Below are 15,798 nucleotides of genomic sequence, written 5' to 3' on the forward strand. Positions count from 1 at the left end.
TTACTTTGGTTGTTTCTTCTTCTACACAGCCCAGGATTGTCATGTCAGAACCGCAAACATTCTTAGTGCATTCCATACTAATAAAAATGATATTGATATCTGCATATTTAAAGTCCTTCAACCATCAACCAGACCCTTTGAGAGCTCAAGCAATGTTCATCACGGCGCCATTGATTTGATAGAATGCCATTAGCTAACATTTGATGGCTTGTACCAAGGTTTTGTCCTGGCTAATCTCTCTCACTGCCAGCAGAGAACGTTCCAAACAACTTGAGATCCCTAAAAGAGCAGTCTTTAACCTCTTACCCCCCCGCCTTAACCGAGCGCATTCTCTCCGGTTCGGCTTTACCCAAATCTAAAAACTTCTGGAGAGTCATTAGGCCATTGCAACGCTTCGTTTGGAAGCTAAGACCTACGAAACTGATCTAAAGGGTCTTTGTCCTCACGTGGTTGCTGTGGCCACGTTTTCATTGCTCTTAATGTTGCTTTTTGAGGCTTTATTATTTTTTTGCAAGTCACATGACATAACTTTAGGCACCTTTTTTGTCACATTTTCATTTTTTTTTTTTTGCTTTTTTGTTTCTCTTTATGGCTGTTTTTGTTGCATTTTCATCTTCATTTTTAGACGCGTTTTTCAAGACGTTGTTTGGGTAATAGCAAACCGGAGAAAATGTGCTTGGTTCAGGTGGGGGTTAAGAGGTTAACCATCATGACCATAATGTATATTCCAATGCACACACATGAAATTAAACTGAGTCAAAAATCTACACCCAAAAGCAGGTTATAAATGACATGACATCTCTAGTTTATTGTACATTGGAATTCCAAGGATGCTTTGTGATTGCACGATTTTTCAGTTATATTTGAGATGACATTCTCTGTAGTAAAATAACTTCTCATTTCTCAAAGGAGAACAATTAACTGATATGACACACGGGACAAATAGCAGCGTCTGTTCGCCTGACGGAAGCTTTGAAGCATCGCTCCTCTGCAGTCATTCACCCGAAAGTTGAGCTCGCTTAAAAGGTGTAAAAGGGTGTATAAAATTGCATTCTCACTGAGTCTCATAGCATTGTAGGCCAACTGCAGAGAGGTATCTTCTCCTACATGTATGAATTACATGTCGATACCAAAGACAGCAAATATCTTTCTTCAGATGTCCCAAGGAAAATGATGAAATAGAAAAGATAGTTCCCAGGCAGTGCCCGTGTAGACCTATGTTACCTCATATCTCCCATGCTGTGCCTTTTACTGAAGTGGTGACATCTATCCCTGCCCTCACGGGAGAAAAGAAAATCCTATACCGAGCCAGGCGCAAAAAAATGTATGAAAAAATCAAGACACGCCAACTGAAAGAGGCAAGCTTGAAATGAGAATACTTTATCCCATATAGGTGCTGCCTGTCACCATAGCAACTGCGGCTAAAGTTGGCTAAGGTTGAGCGGTCAATGCCACAGGATCGCGCCACAAAAGGGGGAGGGGTCTCGCGTGTCGGCTAATCCACTGTGCAATCATCATCATCGTCATTACGGCTATTGGTATGGTGCTCCTGCGAGGCCTTCGGGGACCTCGGGTAAATATCAGGGTCACGCGCACAATTTGCATCCCGGGTGGAGAGAATCAGCCGCTTGGTGCGCCGGGGGGAATGAGATGGGTCAATAAATGTTTTATTAAACGGTACGAGGCGTAGTGAGGTGTAGTGCTGGCTGCCGGGGGTCACTCCAGCTGAATGTGAGAGCACCAAACGCCGGGACAATACGGCTAATCATTACGCCAATGCCTCAAAGTCACTCATGCTGACCTAAAGCTGGACTGCTTGTTTTTTCCGCCTCGATTTGGGGATGCACATGGAGTAATGAATCATGCAGTGAAATATGGATTGGCTAAAACAGACCAGGGGAACCTGACTGAAGTTTTTACTTATTTTAAGACAGGATTTCTTTTTGTTTCTTGCCATAATTTGGAGTTCCCACTATGAGCACTGGAGGATATGTAATAACCAGGAATGCCCGGTATCAGCAATCAAACCTGCCTGAAAACATCTGTAGAAATGCCCAAAACCCATAGACATACAAAATGCCTCATATGTCCAATGTATTTTAGGGCCGAGTTGCTCCTCCAATGAGGCGAGACCATCCGTTTCTCCCTTTTTCACTGTAAAAGTACCTCCCGCAGCCTTGAATTTTAGATTTTGTTGTTCGACATTATGATTTTTATCAAGAAATAGCCGTGTAGGCGTAGCTTAAAGGTGCTAAACCTGCTAGTATATTATAAACTCAGACATTTGTGGGGAAAACACTGTCCATCTCATAACAAAGTATTTGTATCAGTGTGAAAGTTGTGAAATGTGCCAATAATCTTGTCCCTGTGAGGACTCGGGATATTACAAATATGCTAGAGAAGTTAAGAATGAGGTTGGACCACGACTAACATATTAATTTAATGCAGGGGTCCCCAACTAAATTAGCTTGAGGTCCGCAAACCTTTCTTTTCGACATATGTCCAGGGTCCGGACATATACTGTTGAGGTTGTCCATTTACATAGCAGAGCTGATCAATGAATCAATCATTTTGCCATTTAATTTCAATGTTATACAAATTGTTTAGATATTTATTTAAATTCAGCCTTAGAAATGAAGTATATTGAGGGGATGCAAAGGCTTTTGGGTCCGGACTAAAGCCTCTTGAGGTCCGGATCAGGGCCACCAGTTGGAGAACCCTTGATTTAGTGGCTTCCTCTTTCATTATTGGGATGGAAAAAGAAGAATCAGCTATAGGGCCTTTAACTTCATCCAGAATGGTGTGAATGAAAAGTTGTCCCTCGTGTGTTTGTGATTAGCTTTAAATGAATACGATTCCTTTATCTTTCCTTGGTGGCACGCACGCTGTGGTGGCAAAGCGCCAAGCAACTTGTAACCACTAAGCACAATGACTTAATATAGTTTAATATCTTGAATGGAATGTATTATTGTCAAAAAAAAAACTTTCTCTGCTTTCGCATTCTACCACACCAGCCATAATCGCCGCCACCATCGTGTGAGCATCCCTGGGCCAGAGCCCTCTCGCAGCGGGGCCTGACAGAGCTGACAGACAGCACATTCAGCCAGAGCTCATGGTTCATAGCAGGGGCTGACGCGAGAGCGGGCTCAGCCACTACACTTTGGCATTTAGCTCGGTAGGAGTCTGAGGAGGCGCACTTAGCTGGAATGTGCAGCGCGAATGTGGAGGCTGATCATGAGAGAGAAAGAGACAATGCATCACTGTGTTACACTCCGGCAGAGACGAGGAAGCAGAAAATCCGCCGCTCTTGTGTTTAAGGATGTGACAGTAGCTGCGCTGAAAAAGTCTCACAATATTGACTTGGACTCCGGTGGTGGTGGCAAAGTTCTTTTTACTGGAGGGTCGGTGGTTCAGACTTATTTAATATGTTCATACAGTCGTTTTTGAGCAAGAGACATCAATCATCATGTTGCTGTGATATTAGCTGGTGCAAAAGTAAATTGATTGATGAAGGTGATTTGTGGTGATCATGTATGTCAGTCATTAGCAGCTGTGGGAACCAATAACCGGCTTGAGGAGTGACTGAATCTTGCAATTTTATTTTGAATAAATACTACTGACAGTGGGCAATGGAGTAAATGTAATACATGAGCCAACATTATTCCGAACACTAACTTTGAGTAACTGTTTTCTATTGCGGCTACTCTTCCATTTAAGCGCTTCTCCACATGAAGCCAGTAATGTCTGTAAAACCGCTGCGATACATCCACCAGGCCTGTGTGAGGCGCTGTGACGCTACCACAGATAATAGAACAAGATGTAGATAGCGCATGTGCATGAAACTTTTGGATTGAAGAAGAAGAAGAAGAAGAAGAAAAAAAACAAAAAAAGAAAAAAGAAAAAAGAAGAAGAAGAAGAAGAAGAAGAAGAAGAAGAAGAAGAAGAAGAAGAAGAAGAAGAAGAAGAAGAAGAAGAAGAAGAAGAAGAAGAAGAAGAAGAAGAAGAAGAAGAAGAAGAAGAGGAAGAAGCGCTTTACATGAGATAATGGAGGCCAACTCTACCGTATTTTGTCACCTGTGGCTCGCGGACAGCGGTTGAGCAAAGAGGGGCGGAGCAAAACTAAGGGCAGTAGATGATGTACTGTATAACAACAGAGCCACGTAAACAGCATTTTGAGATCTTTCCACTCTGGGACCTGGTTTGTAAAATGTTCGTATACAGACCCCCAAAATGTGTTTAGTCCGGAGATTGACTTCGTATGGACGGGGCCTTACTCTCTTACAAGCCTAAATTGACAAGCTTCTCAAATTGCTACACTGTATAATTTATTCACTCCATTCTCTATTGTAGCCACAGCTGTCCAGGGGTAGATTGACGGAAGCGTGACTGCATAAGTGCACCCCTCCGACCAACGCCAACTCACTCACACTGACAGTGGGTGAAGTGGGCATGGACACGCAACAGTCTGCGCTACAAACCACTGACCTTTGGAACCAACTGAGCCAAAGTTGCCAGAACTTTTTTCACTTTTCCTAGTACAATCATTCATTACATATTGGCTTCATATTGCACAAATGTAATAGGAAGCCGCTAGACGTCTCCTTGACTGCTCTGACTGCATGGCCCATCAACTTGTAGTAAAAACACAAAGTTTTCGTGTTCAAACCGTGCACTCACCTTTAACCGTGGCGGTCCTGGTGCAGTCGTACAGGATGGCCAGCTCTCCGAACACCTTCCCCGCCGCCATCTCACCGAGCAGCGCATTCTCTTTGAGCACCTCCACTCTGCCGTCTGCAACACACACACACATGAAGAAAGAGCTGTTAGGTATAAGCCCATGCAAATGACACCTCCGCGTGGTTACTCAGGTGTGCCAGACCCCCTTGCTTTTTACTTTTAACTGATAAAAATGCAGACCGGATTATGGGCTGTCTGTGGAGTTCTCCGTCAGTTTTCATTGGCACCAAGTCGTGAGTGTTTCTCAACTCACTCATCCATAGAGAATCTGATCATTTCTCAGTATGAGGGTGACTGAAGAATGGTATTTTAAAGCCTTACTGCAACATTCGTAGTAGTTTGTTGTTATGTTTGCCCACCTCAAAGAGACGCTACTTCACGGCACACTTTTGAAATGATTTTTGTAATTATATTTTGAAGTGACAATTCTCTGGCTTGAGTTGCTAACAAAGGTTTCAAAAAGTTGTTATCTGGAGCAAGTGTTCTGAGTTGAGAAAGCTTCTCCGAGAGGTTCTGACAGTTCAGAGCAGGCTTAGGGATAACGGGTGGAGGGATATTAACGTGAATGGCTAATTAGAGGGAAACGTCTTGCAAAACTTAGCCGAGTGCTTTCTGACTCATGTCTCTGCTGATGTCTTTGGTAAAACACATATTTCACAATAGGAACATACATGGGCACACATGCCTTTTACAAGCTCCCTGACAGGAAAACGTACACCGTTTTGCTTTGAAACTAAATATTCCTCCCCATCTCCCCGCGCACAATGTAAACACAGCATTACCAGCCGGCCTACAGTACTTTAAACAGTCGTAAAGTTAAGTGCGGGACAAATGGGACGTTTGACCAGAGCCTGACTCCAGAGGGGCAGATCATTTATGTCAGCATGAAGGGAATGGAGGGGAGCCGATGTTTTCTTACGCCGAGCGGAGGGCGTAAGGAAAAACAAAAGACGTGGAGGGAGAGCCAGAGTCATGGACCATTAGGATTTACTGTGTGCTCATGACGACATTTTCAGTAACAAGTGTCTAATTTGGAGCTTAGTGAGAAGAATGTGCTGTGGGGGACTAAATCAAAGGCTGTAGGGGACTAAATCATAGCACTTGTTAAAGTGCTCTGATTTAGTCAAAAACACACCTGGCAAAATATTTTTTGAAGCCACATTAAAACTTCCATTTCCCCAGATTTATTCTTTTTATTCAAGCACTGTCATGAACTATGAACATACTTTTGTTAACATTCAATACTGGCAACTTGGATTGGTTTTACAGCATAGGTGACTCCAGGCCAGCTCTAGGCATTAGGGCGACCAATGCCCAGGGTGACCTATGCCTCGGGTGCCATCAGGATGGGGTGCCAAATTTCTCTCTTTTTTTTAACCCTATGAAGTCCTCGCCCCCACCAGCTACAATATTGCTGACTTTCGCATGTAACTTTGGATCGGAAAGTTTTATGGTCTGTGTCGGAAACTATTTCAAGCTTTTAAAGGAGCCCTCCCTGATCCTGTGTAACGTCGCAGTGAAAATGTGTAAATATTCACAATGAAACTGTTGTGTGCATGTTTCATAATTTACACTCATTGATTCATTGGGACTCTCGAAAGTGTGTCCAAATGGTGGAGTAATGAATGAAACAAAAAATAAATTGAAATTCAAGAGAAAATATGGAATGCTATTTGGGTCAAAACTTTCAGACTCATACTTAAAGGGATGCAAGTTGGCCATTTTATACTCACTCCTGCCACCTCAGGCCATACGTGTAACTGCAGGTTGTATATTAAGCTTGTGCATGACGGCACTTTGGACCCGAAGTAACACCTTTTTGAGTGACAATGCAGGCAGTTGTGGTGAACAGGTCTGGGCTCAAACACATTAGGACATGGCTGGAACATCTAGGGGGAGGAAAATACTTAATTTTAGCATTTTTATATTAGTGCAAATTTTACCTTTACGTGACCCTGTGGCTTAATGGTTGATTAGCTTGTCCCCTTTCCTTTCCATCCTGGTGGCTCCTGTGATGCTTCAAGATCACTTTTATTTCCGTTTTTTGGGGATTTCTGTCAGGTTTTCAGAATGTAATGTATATGTAACCATGGATACGGTTCAATCAGCAGTGAAAACCTAAAAAGAAACATTTAACCTGGAGCGTCCTCGGGATGGTGAGTTAAGGCGCTATGCTAACCACCCGAGCATCCTCCGGGTCACTGAAAGGCCAAATGAATGTTTATATCAACTTTTGTTTTACATGAAAAGTTGCATAGTGCACCTTTAAACTATGTTTGTAGCCACAGCTCCCCTTGTGGTCAACAGACAGAAGGCGACGGCACACATCGTAGACTCTTACGACCACCACCAGCCACTGACTCCCACAGACAATGAATGAACGCATGGATAGATAGTATGATGATGGATGGATGGCTAGATAGGTGGATAAATGAATACACAAGTTGATGGATGGGGGGGGGTTAGACCAAAATAAAGAGTAGAACAATTTTTTGGATGGATGGACAGATGGATGACAAGCGTGATCGAATTAAATAAATCACAGAACATCACTGACAGTTTTGCAAAACCGCTGCTTTGACGCTCCACTCACTTCACATCGTGTTACCGCACAATCCATTCCATTCTGTGACTTACACCCTCTTCTTTTCGATTAGCAATGTCAGTTTAATTCATAAGTATTGATTTCGATGTCTGCTACCAACTTGTCCAGACTCCATGACTCTCCTAATCTTTTTATCTGGTCAACACGAGACAGTAAAATAAAAAATAAAAAAGTCTCAATCTCTCCAGCGGCTGTTGATATATTTTGAGGACACACGTAATAAGCACTGCTGCCGGGCTGACATCCCCCAGAGTGAGCGGAAGGAGTGTACTCCGGCAGCCAAGAGCCCTCCGGTCGTCTGTCTGGGGGAAGCTGTTGTTTATATATAGGCTTCATCAAGGTCATGCGTGTGCTTGGAAACAGCGTGAACTCCATTGAGATTCCGGTATTATTCATAAGAAAGGCAGAGCCGGCAAGTCATGAAGCGCACCTAGGCAATAAGAGGAGACAAGACTTCCCTGAAGGCAACATTTTCGAAACTGGTTACAAAGGATTTAGATACCTGCTGGGCGGGAGCTTATCTCAGCTACTTGTGGTTGTTGGTGGAAGGCATGGTGTGCGATTAGATAAAGCTGCAGCCGCTATTGAAAAAAAAGTTTGATAGTTCATTTCCTACAGCGTTTTATCTCGCCAAATTATATGTACATCCCGCAAGAAGCCACATACCGCGAAATCTAAATGTCTTCTATCTCACTTTTTGACTTTTTTTTTTTTTACAATACAGCCTAAAACAAAAAGGCATGGTACCTGGAAGATGTGCAGAAACCCTGTTGTTCATGAATTTACTTCCATTGTATCCTCATGAAAAGAAACTGATTGTTTGGATTTCTGAACACTTCACTGCCTTGTTTGTGTCAGCTTGATATATTGACAGAAAGACACAAAAAAGTACCCTCTGGTTTACAAAGGAAGCATGGTGCAAGCCTCCCTCCGCCATCAGACGCGCTCCTCAGTGTCAAGAGCGGACAAGCACTCCCTGAAGGCAACATTTTGACACCTGCAACAAAGGGTCGAGATCTGCTTTTCGAAACTGCAGGCTCACCACGGTTCCCTCTTCTTCATCTGGTCTCGGCGCACCTCGAGGAGCTGAGTTAGACTCGTACGCTTCGCATGTTCCATTAGGGCTCAGCGTCGGGGAAAAAATAATAATAATGAAAGAACATAAGCTCTTAAGACGGTGGCACTCTTCTCGCCGTCGACTTCCCCGCTGTGTTTCCCGACTGGCCTTGTTTAACACTGCTTTCGGTGACACTTTTATTTCCCCCCAGAACAACTTCAATTCAATGTAACCGCCCGGAGCTAATAGTCTCGGTGGCCTGCCAACTGTACCACATGCAAATCCATGTCGGAGGAGCTTTCCGGAATACCAACTTAAGTTACTATAAATAAAGCAGTGCTGGGCTTAGAAATGTGGAATAGAATAGTAGCATGCACACTGGACATTGTTGGAGACTTCCTTGGGTTACAAGTTTATCTGTCACATACTGTGGGGTGCGAAAGTTTAGGCACCCCGTACCAATCCTTCTACAAATGCGAACAATAAAGGTCTGTTTCATCAGTCAAACTGTTAAGCCTGGGGGTGGGCTGATCATCCTCTGGGGTTGCCAGTGGCCCAGGGAACATTTTATGGGTAGAAAGAACAATTAATTTCCAACAAATTCTGAAAGAAAACATATAGCACCATCTGTCAAAATCCACAGATATCTTTGATCTCACCACTGTAATTTCACTATTGTATCTCCGCATCTACGTGTCTGTTTAATCTTGGTTCATTCAATTATGGGTATGACATGGACAGTACAAATAACCATCGAATGTTAATGATGAATTTTGTCAATAGAAAATACCATGGGGTCAGGGTCCAGGGGTGGTGGGGGAGGGGGGGTGGGTGTTGGGTCCCAATGATTGGGATGGGGTAGCATACCTTTGAGTTTGCAGTATGTATCTGCGCTTTTTTTGTGTGTGTGTGTGCATCTCTCGCTGTACTATACACATGCTGAATATGTGGATTCTCACCCCTACACTTTAATGGAAAATTAATAAAAAATTGATCACAAAAAAAAAATCCACAGATGGTGCTATATGACACATCAAAACCCACATCAATCAATAATAAATACAATTGATGACATTAAAAGCAAAGAGTCGTGCAGTGTGATTGTCACTGGATTTGAACATTGTCCAAGTTGAGGCCTGTCTCCCATGTTCTGGAAGTCTGTTCCAGATATTACCAGCAGGAGACTCACTCCCTGAGGTTCTCAGAGCTGAGATGGTTCATGTGGCTCTAACATGTCAGACGGACTTTGGTGCTATAGACCATTAAGAGACTTGACAGGAAGCCAGTGCAGAGACCTGAGCACTGGACTAATATGGTCATGTTTCCTGGTTCCAGACAGGACTCCAGGAGCAGTGTTTGGTGAAGCGCTTTGGGTGACTCCCGTCATGTGAAAAAGTGTTACACAAATGCATACAGTATTTGCATCGTACAGGAGATTGAATGTATGTGGTTGCCATTCGTCTGAATTGAATATAAAACCTTTCATCATCATTGATGTGGAGGGAGCAGGTCGGAAGACTGCTCCCTCCACAGTCTTCCGACCTAAACACCACTGAAGATCTGTGAGTGGACCGTCAAAGAGAAAAATGCACAAATATCAAATACAATATCGATTTTTAACTTACCAGTTAAATATTGAAAAATAAAGTTCAGTCAAGGTTTCAAGACCCAATGAAAAGGATTCTTCAACAGATCTATGTGTACGCTCTGCTACACCACTATAAAGCTGTTATAAACATTTCCTTCTGCCTCCTATTGTTCTACAATACTGGGAAATTTGCATGTGTCCCTGCATAACCCCTCAAGGTTAAAAAGACAGAGAGAAATACAGACTAAAGCCTTGTCTCCGCCTCCTGCTTCGTATTCCCGCTCCTTTCCTTTTATGCGCCACTTTGTTTTAATTTGCCGCTTTATGGGCAGCCAGGTAAGGAATCCGACCGCATACTGATTCCTAATGCTGCCCAAAACCCCATATAAATCCTAATCCTTTCTATTGAGCCCCTTTCCACGTGGCCGCCGGGGGGAAATCCACGAAAAGTTAAATAGACAGGGCTTGCCGGTTGAGATAGCGGTTATACATATGCTTGTCTCTCTCAATGCACGTAATTGGGACGGCGTTTAAAGCCATCAAGGCAGGAACTTCGTTAGGAGTAATAACATGGGGGCTTGATTTAATAATGCCTGCCTGAGTTCGGCTGGGGACAAAATTGTTTCATATAAAAACTGGATCAGGAAAAAAAAAAGAACAGAACTCACAAAATCAGTTTAGAAACCGCAAGGCTGCATTCATTTATTTTTAATCGTAAATCTATTTTTTGTGTTATAATACATAAATAACCGGGGGGGTGTTACGTATTTGAAAACTATAAATGCGGCACTGTGAACAGCTGCCTCAGAAGATTCATCGAGAGAGATATGTTTGATGATGTAACATATTCTCGATGTACATGGGATAAAAGAAGGAAAAAACAATGATGAGGTAAAAAAAAAAATGTAAATGTTTTGAAATGAGGATGATGGGGGATAAGACGCCTATAAACTAAAGTGCCATTTGTGTTTTATTATTGCCGTAGCAGCAGCATGTTGTCGCCGCCAGAGGCAACGGAGCTTTGCTAATGGGAGATCATTTGAATGCAGGGGGAGCTTCAGGAACAATCTCAGAGAGGGCTCCCAGCGGCACTACGCCACATCAAGGTCTGCTTCCATGTTTAACTGGAGCATGGCTCTGTTAACACATGGATTATATTGAAATATGTGGCGGCGATCACTGTTATGTACTTTGTATGTATTGTGATGCATCTGACTGGGTTTCGTGACTGCTCTGCGGAAAGAATAGTGGAGAGAAAAAGAAATCCAAAAGACTTGACAAAGCCAATAATTTTCATTGAATTTTATCAACAACAGTGCCCTGAACAAAAACCCTAAAATGTGCTTGTAAACTGGACTTTTACATCGATTACAAAGAACGAGATGAGAAAGTGAATGAACAGCAGGTGAATGGTAACTGCTGAGCTACAAAACAATAATTGTCCATAGGAAATAATGCAGAACATGCAATGCGTCAGTCTGATCTAATTTTTACCATAAATAAATGCTATAAACAATAACATGGCCAACATCAGGCCCAATCTCCCATCTCAAACAAACCAAATTCAATCATGATGAAAGGTTTTATATTCAATTTAGACTCATGGCAACCACATACATTCAATCTCTTGATGCAAATACTGTATGCGTTTTTCACATGACACAAGTCACCCAAAGCGCTCCACAAGTGCTGCTGGAGTCCTGTCTGGAACCAGGAAATACAACCATGTTAGTCCAGTGCTCAGGTCTCTACACTGGCTTCCTGTCACTGAGAGAATAGACTTTAAAGTGGCTCTACTTGTGTAACAAGTCTCTTAATGGTCTATAGCACCAAAGTCCATCTGACATATTAGAGCCACATGAACCATCTCAGCTCTGAGAACCTCAGGGAGTGGTCTCCTGCTGGTATCTGGAACAGACTTCCAGAATATGGGAGACAGGCCTCAACTTGAACAATTGTTAAATCCTGTTCCTTATAGCTGTGACAATGACACTGCACGACTCTTCGCTTTTAATGTCATCAATTATATTCATTACTGATTGTATTTATGTTTTATGAGTTCATTCTATCTGCCCTTTGTAGTAAAAGTACACTTGCGCAACCACCTCAAGTCCTCTATAGTATACAGCCTGTGTACAAATTAAGCTCATCACATAAACGTGTCTTGCCTTTATGGCCTCAACTCAGTTTTCAAAACAGAGTGACAAAAACAGCTTTAATTCAAAACTATCCAGTCCAAATACTACTTCCAAAAACAAGGCATTTTAAATATATCCTCATGGTCAACATGGAGGATCTTTCCCTAGGCATGGCAAAAACCTCATTTTGTGTAATAATGATGTTTAATGGGGCATGCGTAGCCATAAAAATGCTTTTTCCTGCCCTTGTCATTATGGAGAACACATAGTCTGCTCCCTCAAATTTTGCTATGGTCACGAAGGGCATAAATTACCTTGGAATACCTCATAAAAACCTCAAATCACCTATATTATAACAATAATGTAACATGGTAAAAGGTTTTTCCGCTAAGCCAAGTATAATTTTAGGGCCGATTGTCAGGATCCGTGGTGTCCTTTTCAAAACCATTAGCCATTGTATATAAATACCACTGTGCTCCAGAGGTCAGCCTGGAGTATTATTAGAAATCCCCCAATTGATGGCGGTTTTATGTTTTCCAAGTCCGACTAAGTGGACTCGAAGAAACAGGATGCTTGGGAGTCAGTCGAGAAATGCATTTAGGAGCGTGACCACTTCTCCCATTCGGGGTAAAATTTCCAGACCTTTTCAGTCCATTACAGAAATGAAAATATAATATCTCAAATTCACAATCGATTGGATAAAGTAACACGTGGTTTTGGTGGCAAGAAACTCTAGTCCGCAATTTATTTCGGGTCAGCGAAGGGGGAGTAATAGTATGTTTTGCCAGTTGACATTTTGAGCTTGCTTTTGTGGGAATCGAAGACACGGGACCAAGCAAAGTGCATCTGGAAAAAGCTTAGGTTAAATCGATGGGGAGGACTGACGTGGCTTTCGAAAATATCAGGGTTACGAATCGCCATCTGGCCTATTGTGTGTCGGGCTTTTTACAAGACGCTTTGACAAAGAAGTTTTCTGAGAGGTCTCGCAAATTGTGTCAGCCCAAAAGGTGAAATTGGGCGAAGTGGTTAGCGTTTGATGTCGTGTCAGCACTGGCTGGTTTTCTTGCAAAAGGACATAGCGATCCCAATAGAAATGTTTCAGAAAGAGTCTGACTTCTGGGTGATGGTCCAATCATTGCAACCGAGATGCATTGCTTTGATTTGGACTGAAGCGTAAGGAATTGAAATGGGTCTCAAAGGAAAACCATCAAGTCAACAGTTCTGTTCAGGTAGCGTCGCTGAAGTTCTACCACACGGGAATCAGAAATGTGTTAGTAATGTTACCGCCATTGAATTCCACTTGTACAACAGCCTTAGAAATGATTGTGAGAAATTGCTTCTAAATGATGAGAAAACAGCTCCTTGTGAAATGTCTGTCTGACCAGTCGTAGTCAATAATTGAGTTGTCTTGTACTTGCATCAGTGGTGGTTTAATCCACGTCTGGAGCACCCAAGAAATCCGTCTACAGCCCATGGAGACCAGATGCATGTTCTGAATTAAATAGAAATAGATTTAAGATGGTTGAGTAAACTTCTGAGAAAGTCTGACCTGTTGTTGGTCTTGAGCTATTACATTTTTGAGTTGATTGAAGAGGTTTGGAAAGCATCTTCCCTCGGTAACCAAAGCAAACTCACCCATGGAGACTGTATTTCCTACCAATCGCAGCCTGCTACCTTTGCGTCTCATCCAATCATCTTCAAAGCCCCGAAGAGTTTATTCAAGTAAGAGAAATGTTACTTTGACTTTTACTCAGGTAAGAGAGAAAACGTATTTGATGAAAACACTACGTACTTGAGTGTGTGAGCGTTTATCTTGAACGTTAATGCTTTAATAAAGACATAATCAAACTGTCAGAACTTGATCTTTCACATTTTCGGAAGATTTATTTAACTCAAGGTACTCAAGAAACGATTTCTCAAGAAACCGAAATGGGAGTATTGATACTTCAAAACACGAAGACTTAGAAAAGGCTTTATCTTAATGTGACTCTTAGACAAACAAGTAAATGTGCTTCAGTACCCAACTTTGCTCAAGCCATTCATGCAAATGCACTCTCCCTCCTCCATGGTCTTGCCTTCCCACCTTCCCAAACTCCACCACAGCAGCAGAACAATCAGCCTCCTCATCTAAGTGCCAAAGTTGATGCAGGCAAAACCATAACCACACAAGTCTCTCCAATTTCTTTTCCTCCAAAGACACGTACTTTCCTATCTGTCATAGACGGTCTGTTTGTCAGGAGAGCGTCATCAGAATTCAGCTGGCATTTGCATTAAAGCGCTTAAAAAAAAGTCTACCTCGTTCTTATATAGCGTAGACATGAAAGCCTCAGCACACAGCACCCCATCTCTCTATCCCTCTTGGGAATTCCCTGCTTCGCCTTCGCTGCGAAACCCTTACTGCCTTTATTTTCTTAGGTCGAACATAATGACGCAAAACAAAATGTCCTGGCACCTCGGGAGGACAGGGGCCAGCTGCTTTCCACCCCTTTGCATCAGCCGGCCTTGAAGATGAGAAAAATTAGCCAAAAGCACAACCTGTAATGCCATCTGTCTACCTTTGTAGCTATCCGGCTCGCTGACCTGAAATGCACCCGAGACTCCGGAGAGCGAGGGAGCACATGAGGTGAAACATCCAACCCTCACATGCATCCTGTCCCCTCTGCACCATTGAAATTCCTTCTGCTTTTCCGCGCAATCACCAAACACTCGTTATTATTGTCACAAGTGGACAAACTGATTGATTGCCGGAGCAAAGGGAAAATAATAATTGTGCTCTCGCTAACGCAATCGAAGCGTCGTAATTAGCGGTTAGCATCCCCGACATGTGCGCACGTTGTAGCGCTTTATGCGGAGGTCTCGGGTAATTAAGGGATCGTCTGCATCAGAATGCAAATGAACATGGCGGATTGAGTTGGACGCCAATCACGCGCTACTCATCTCCGTTTGTACAGGCTGTTGCCGCGGCTTCACACGTGAGGAAGTGACACTATAGCACCAGACAAGATCACAGGTTCTCAAGCTGGAGGCTGGTGGCACGCATGACAATTCTTGCATTTTGTGTAGTTAATTGCAAAAATGATTATGTTTTTGTTAAACTTTGGTTAACCTTGGTTAGAATTGTGTTCCTTCAGTAAATCCATTTTTCCTTTCATTATTTGAAGAAGACAGTGCATGTTAATGAACGGATACAATACAAACCGTCGATGTTAATATACTGGATGTAGCTTAAAGGGGCTAGATGCAAGTTGGCTATTTTATACTCACTACTGCCACCCCAGGTCTTACATGTAACTGCAGTTTCTATATTAAGCTTGTGCATGACGGAGCTTCGGACCCGAATTAACAACTTTTTGAGTGACAGTGTAGGATTTTAGAGGCAGTTGTGGTGAATAGATGGGCTCATTCTACACATTAGGACATCGCTGCAACATGTAGGGGGAGGAAAATACTAAATTTAATCCATTCTTAGTCCTCATTTTCAGCAATAAATACATAAAATACATCAATAAGAAAACATGAAAAGGCAGAGCAATGCTGACATTTCATGAGACACAGTCTTAGTTAAAACTTGCAGTGACAAGTGTGACACCCTAGGGGTCACAGAATTGATTGGCCATCAACCATTTTTTAAGTGTTTCAAAGGCAGAAAAAGTGGCACATTCTCAAAACCACA

The 15,798-nt window shown here is 42.6% G+C and overlaps 1 protein-coding gene across 2 annotated transcripts in view; it reads right to left on the reverse strand.

The window, feature by feature from the left end:
• Nucleotides 1–15,798, reverse strand: part of LOC306965466 (cGMP-dependent protein kinase 1-like) — a 189,361-nt gene that overhangs the window by 109,147 nt on the left and 64,416 nt on the right. For both annotated transcript variants that reach the window (XM_079559918.1, XM_079559917.1), the window contains exon 3: nucleotides 4,678–4,791. In XM_079559918.1, coding sequence (XP_079416044.1) covers nucleotides 4,678–4,791 — 114 coding nt within the window. The remainder of the gene's footprint in view (nucleotides 1–4,677; nucleotides 4,792–15,798) is intronic.

The sequence above is a fragment of the Gobius niger genome (assembly GCF_951799975.1).
Source record: "Gobius niger genome assembly, chromosome: 7".
NCBI classification, from domain to species: Eukaryota; Metazoa; Chordata; class Actinopteri; order Gobiiformes; family Gobiidae; genus Gobius; species Gobius niger.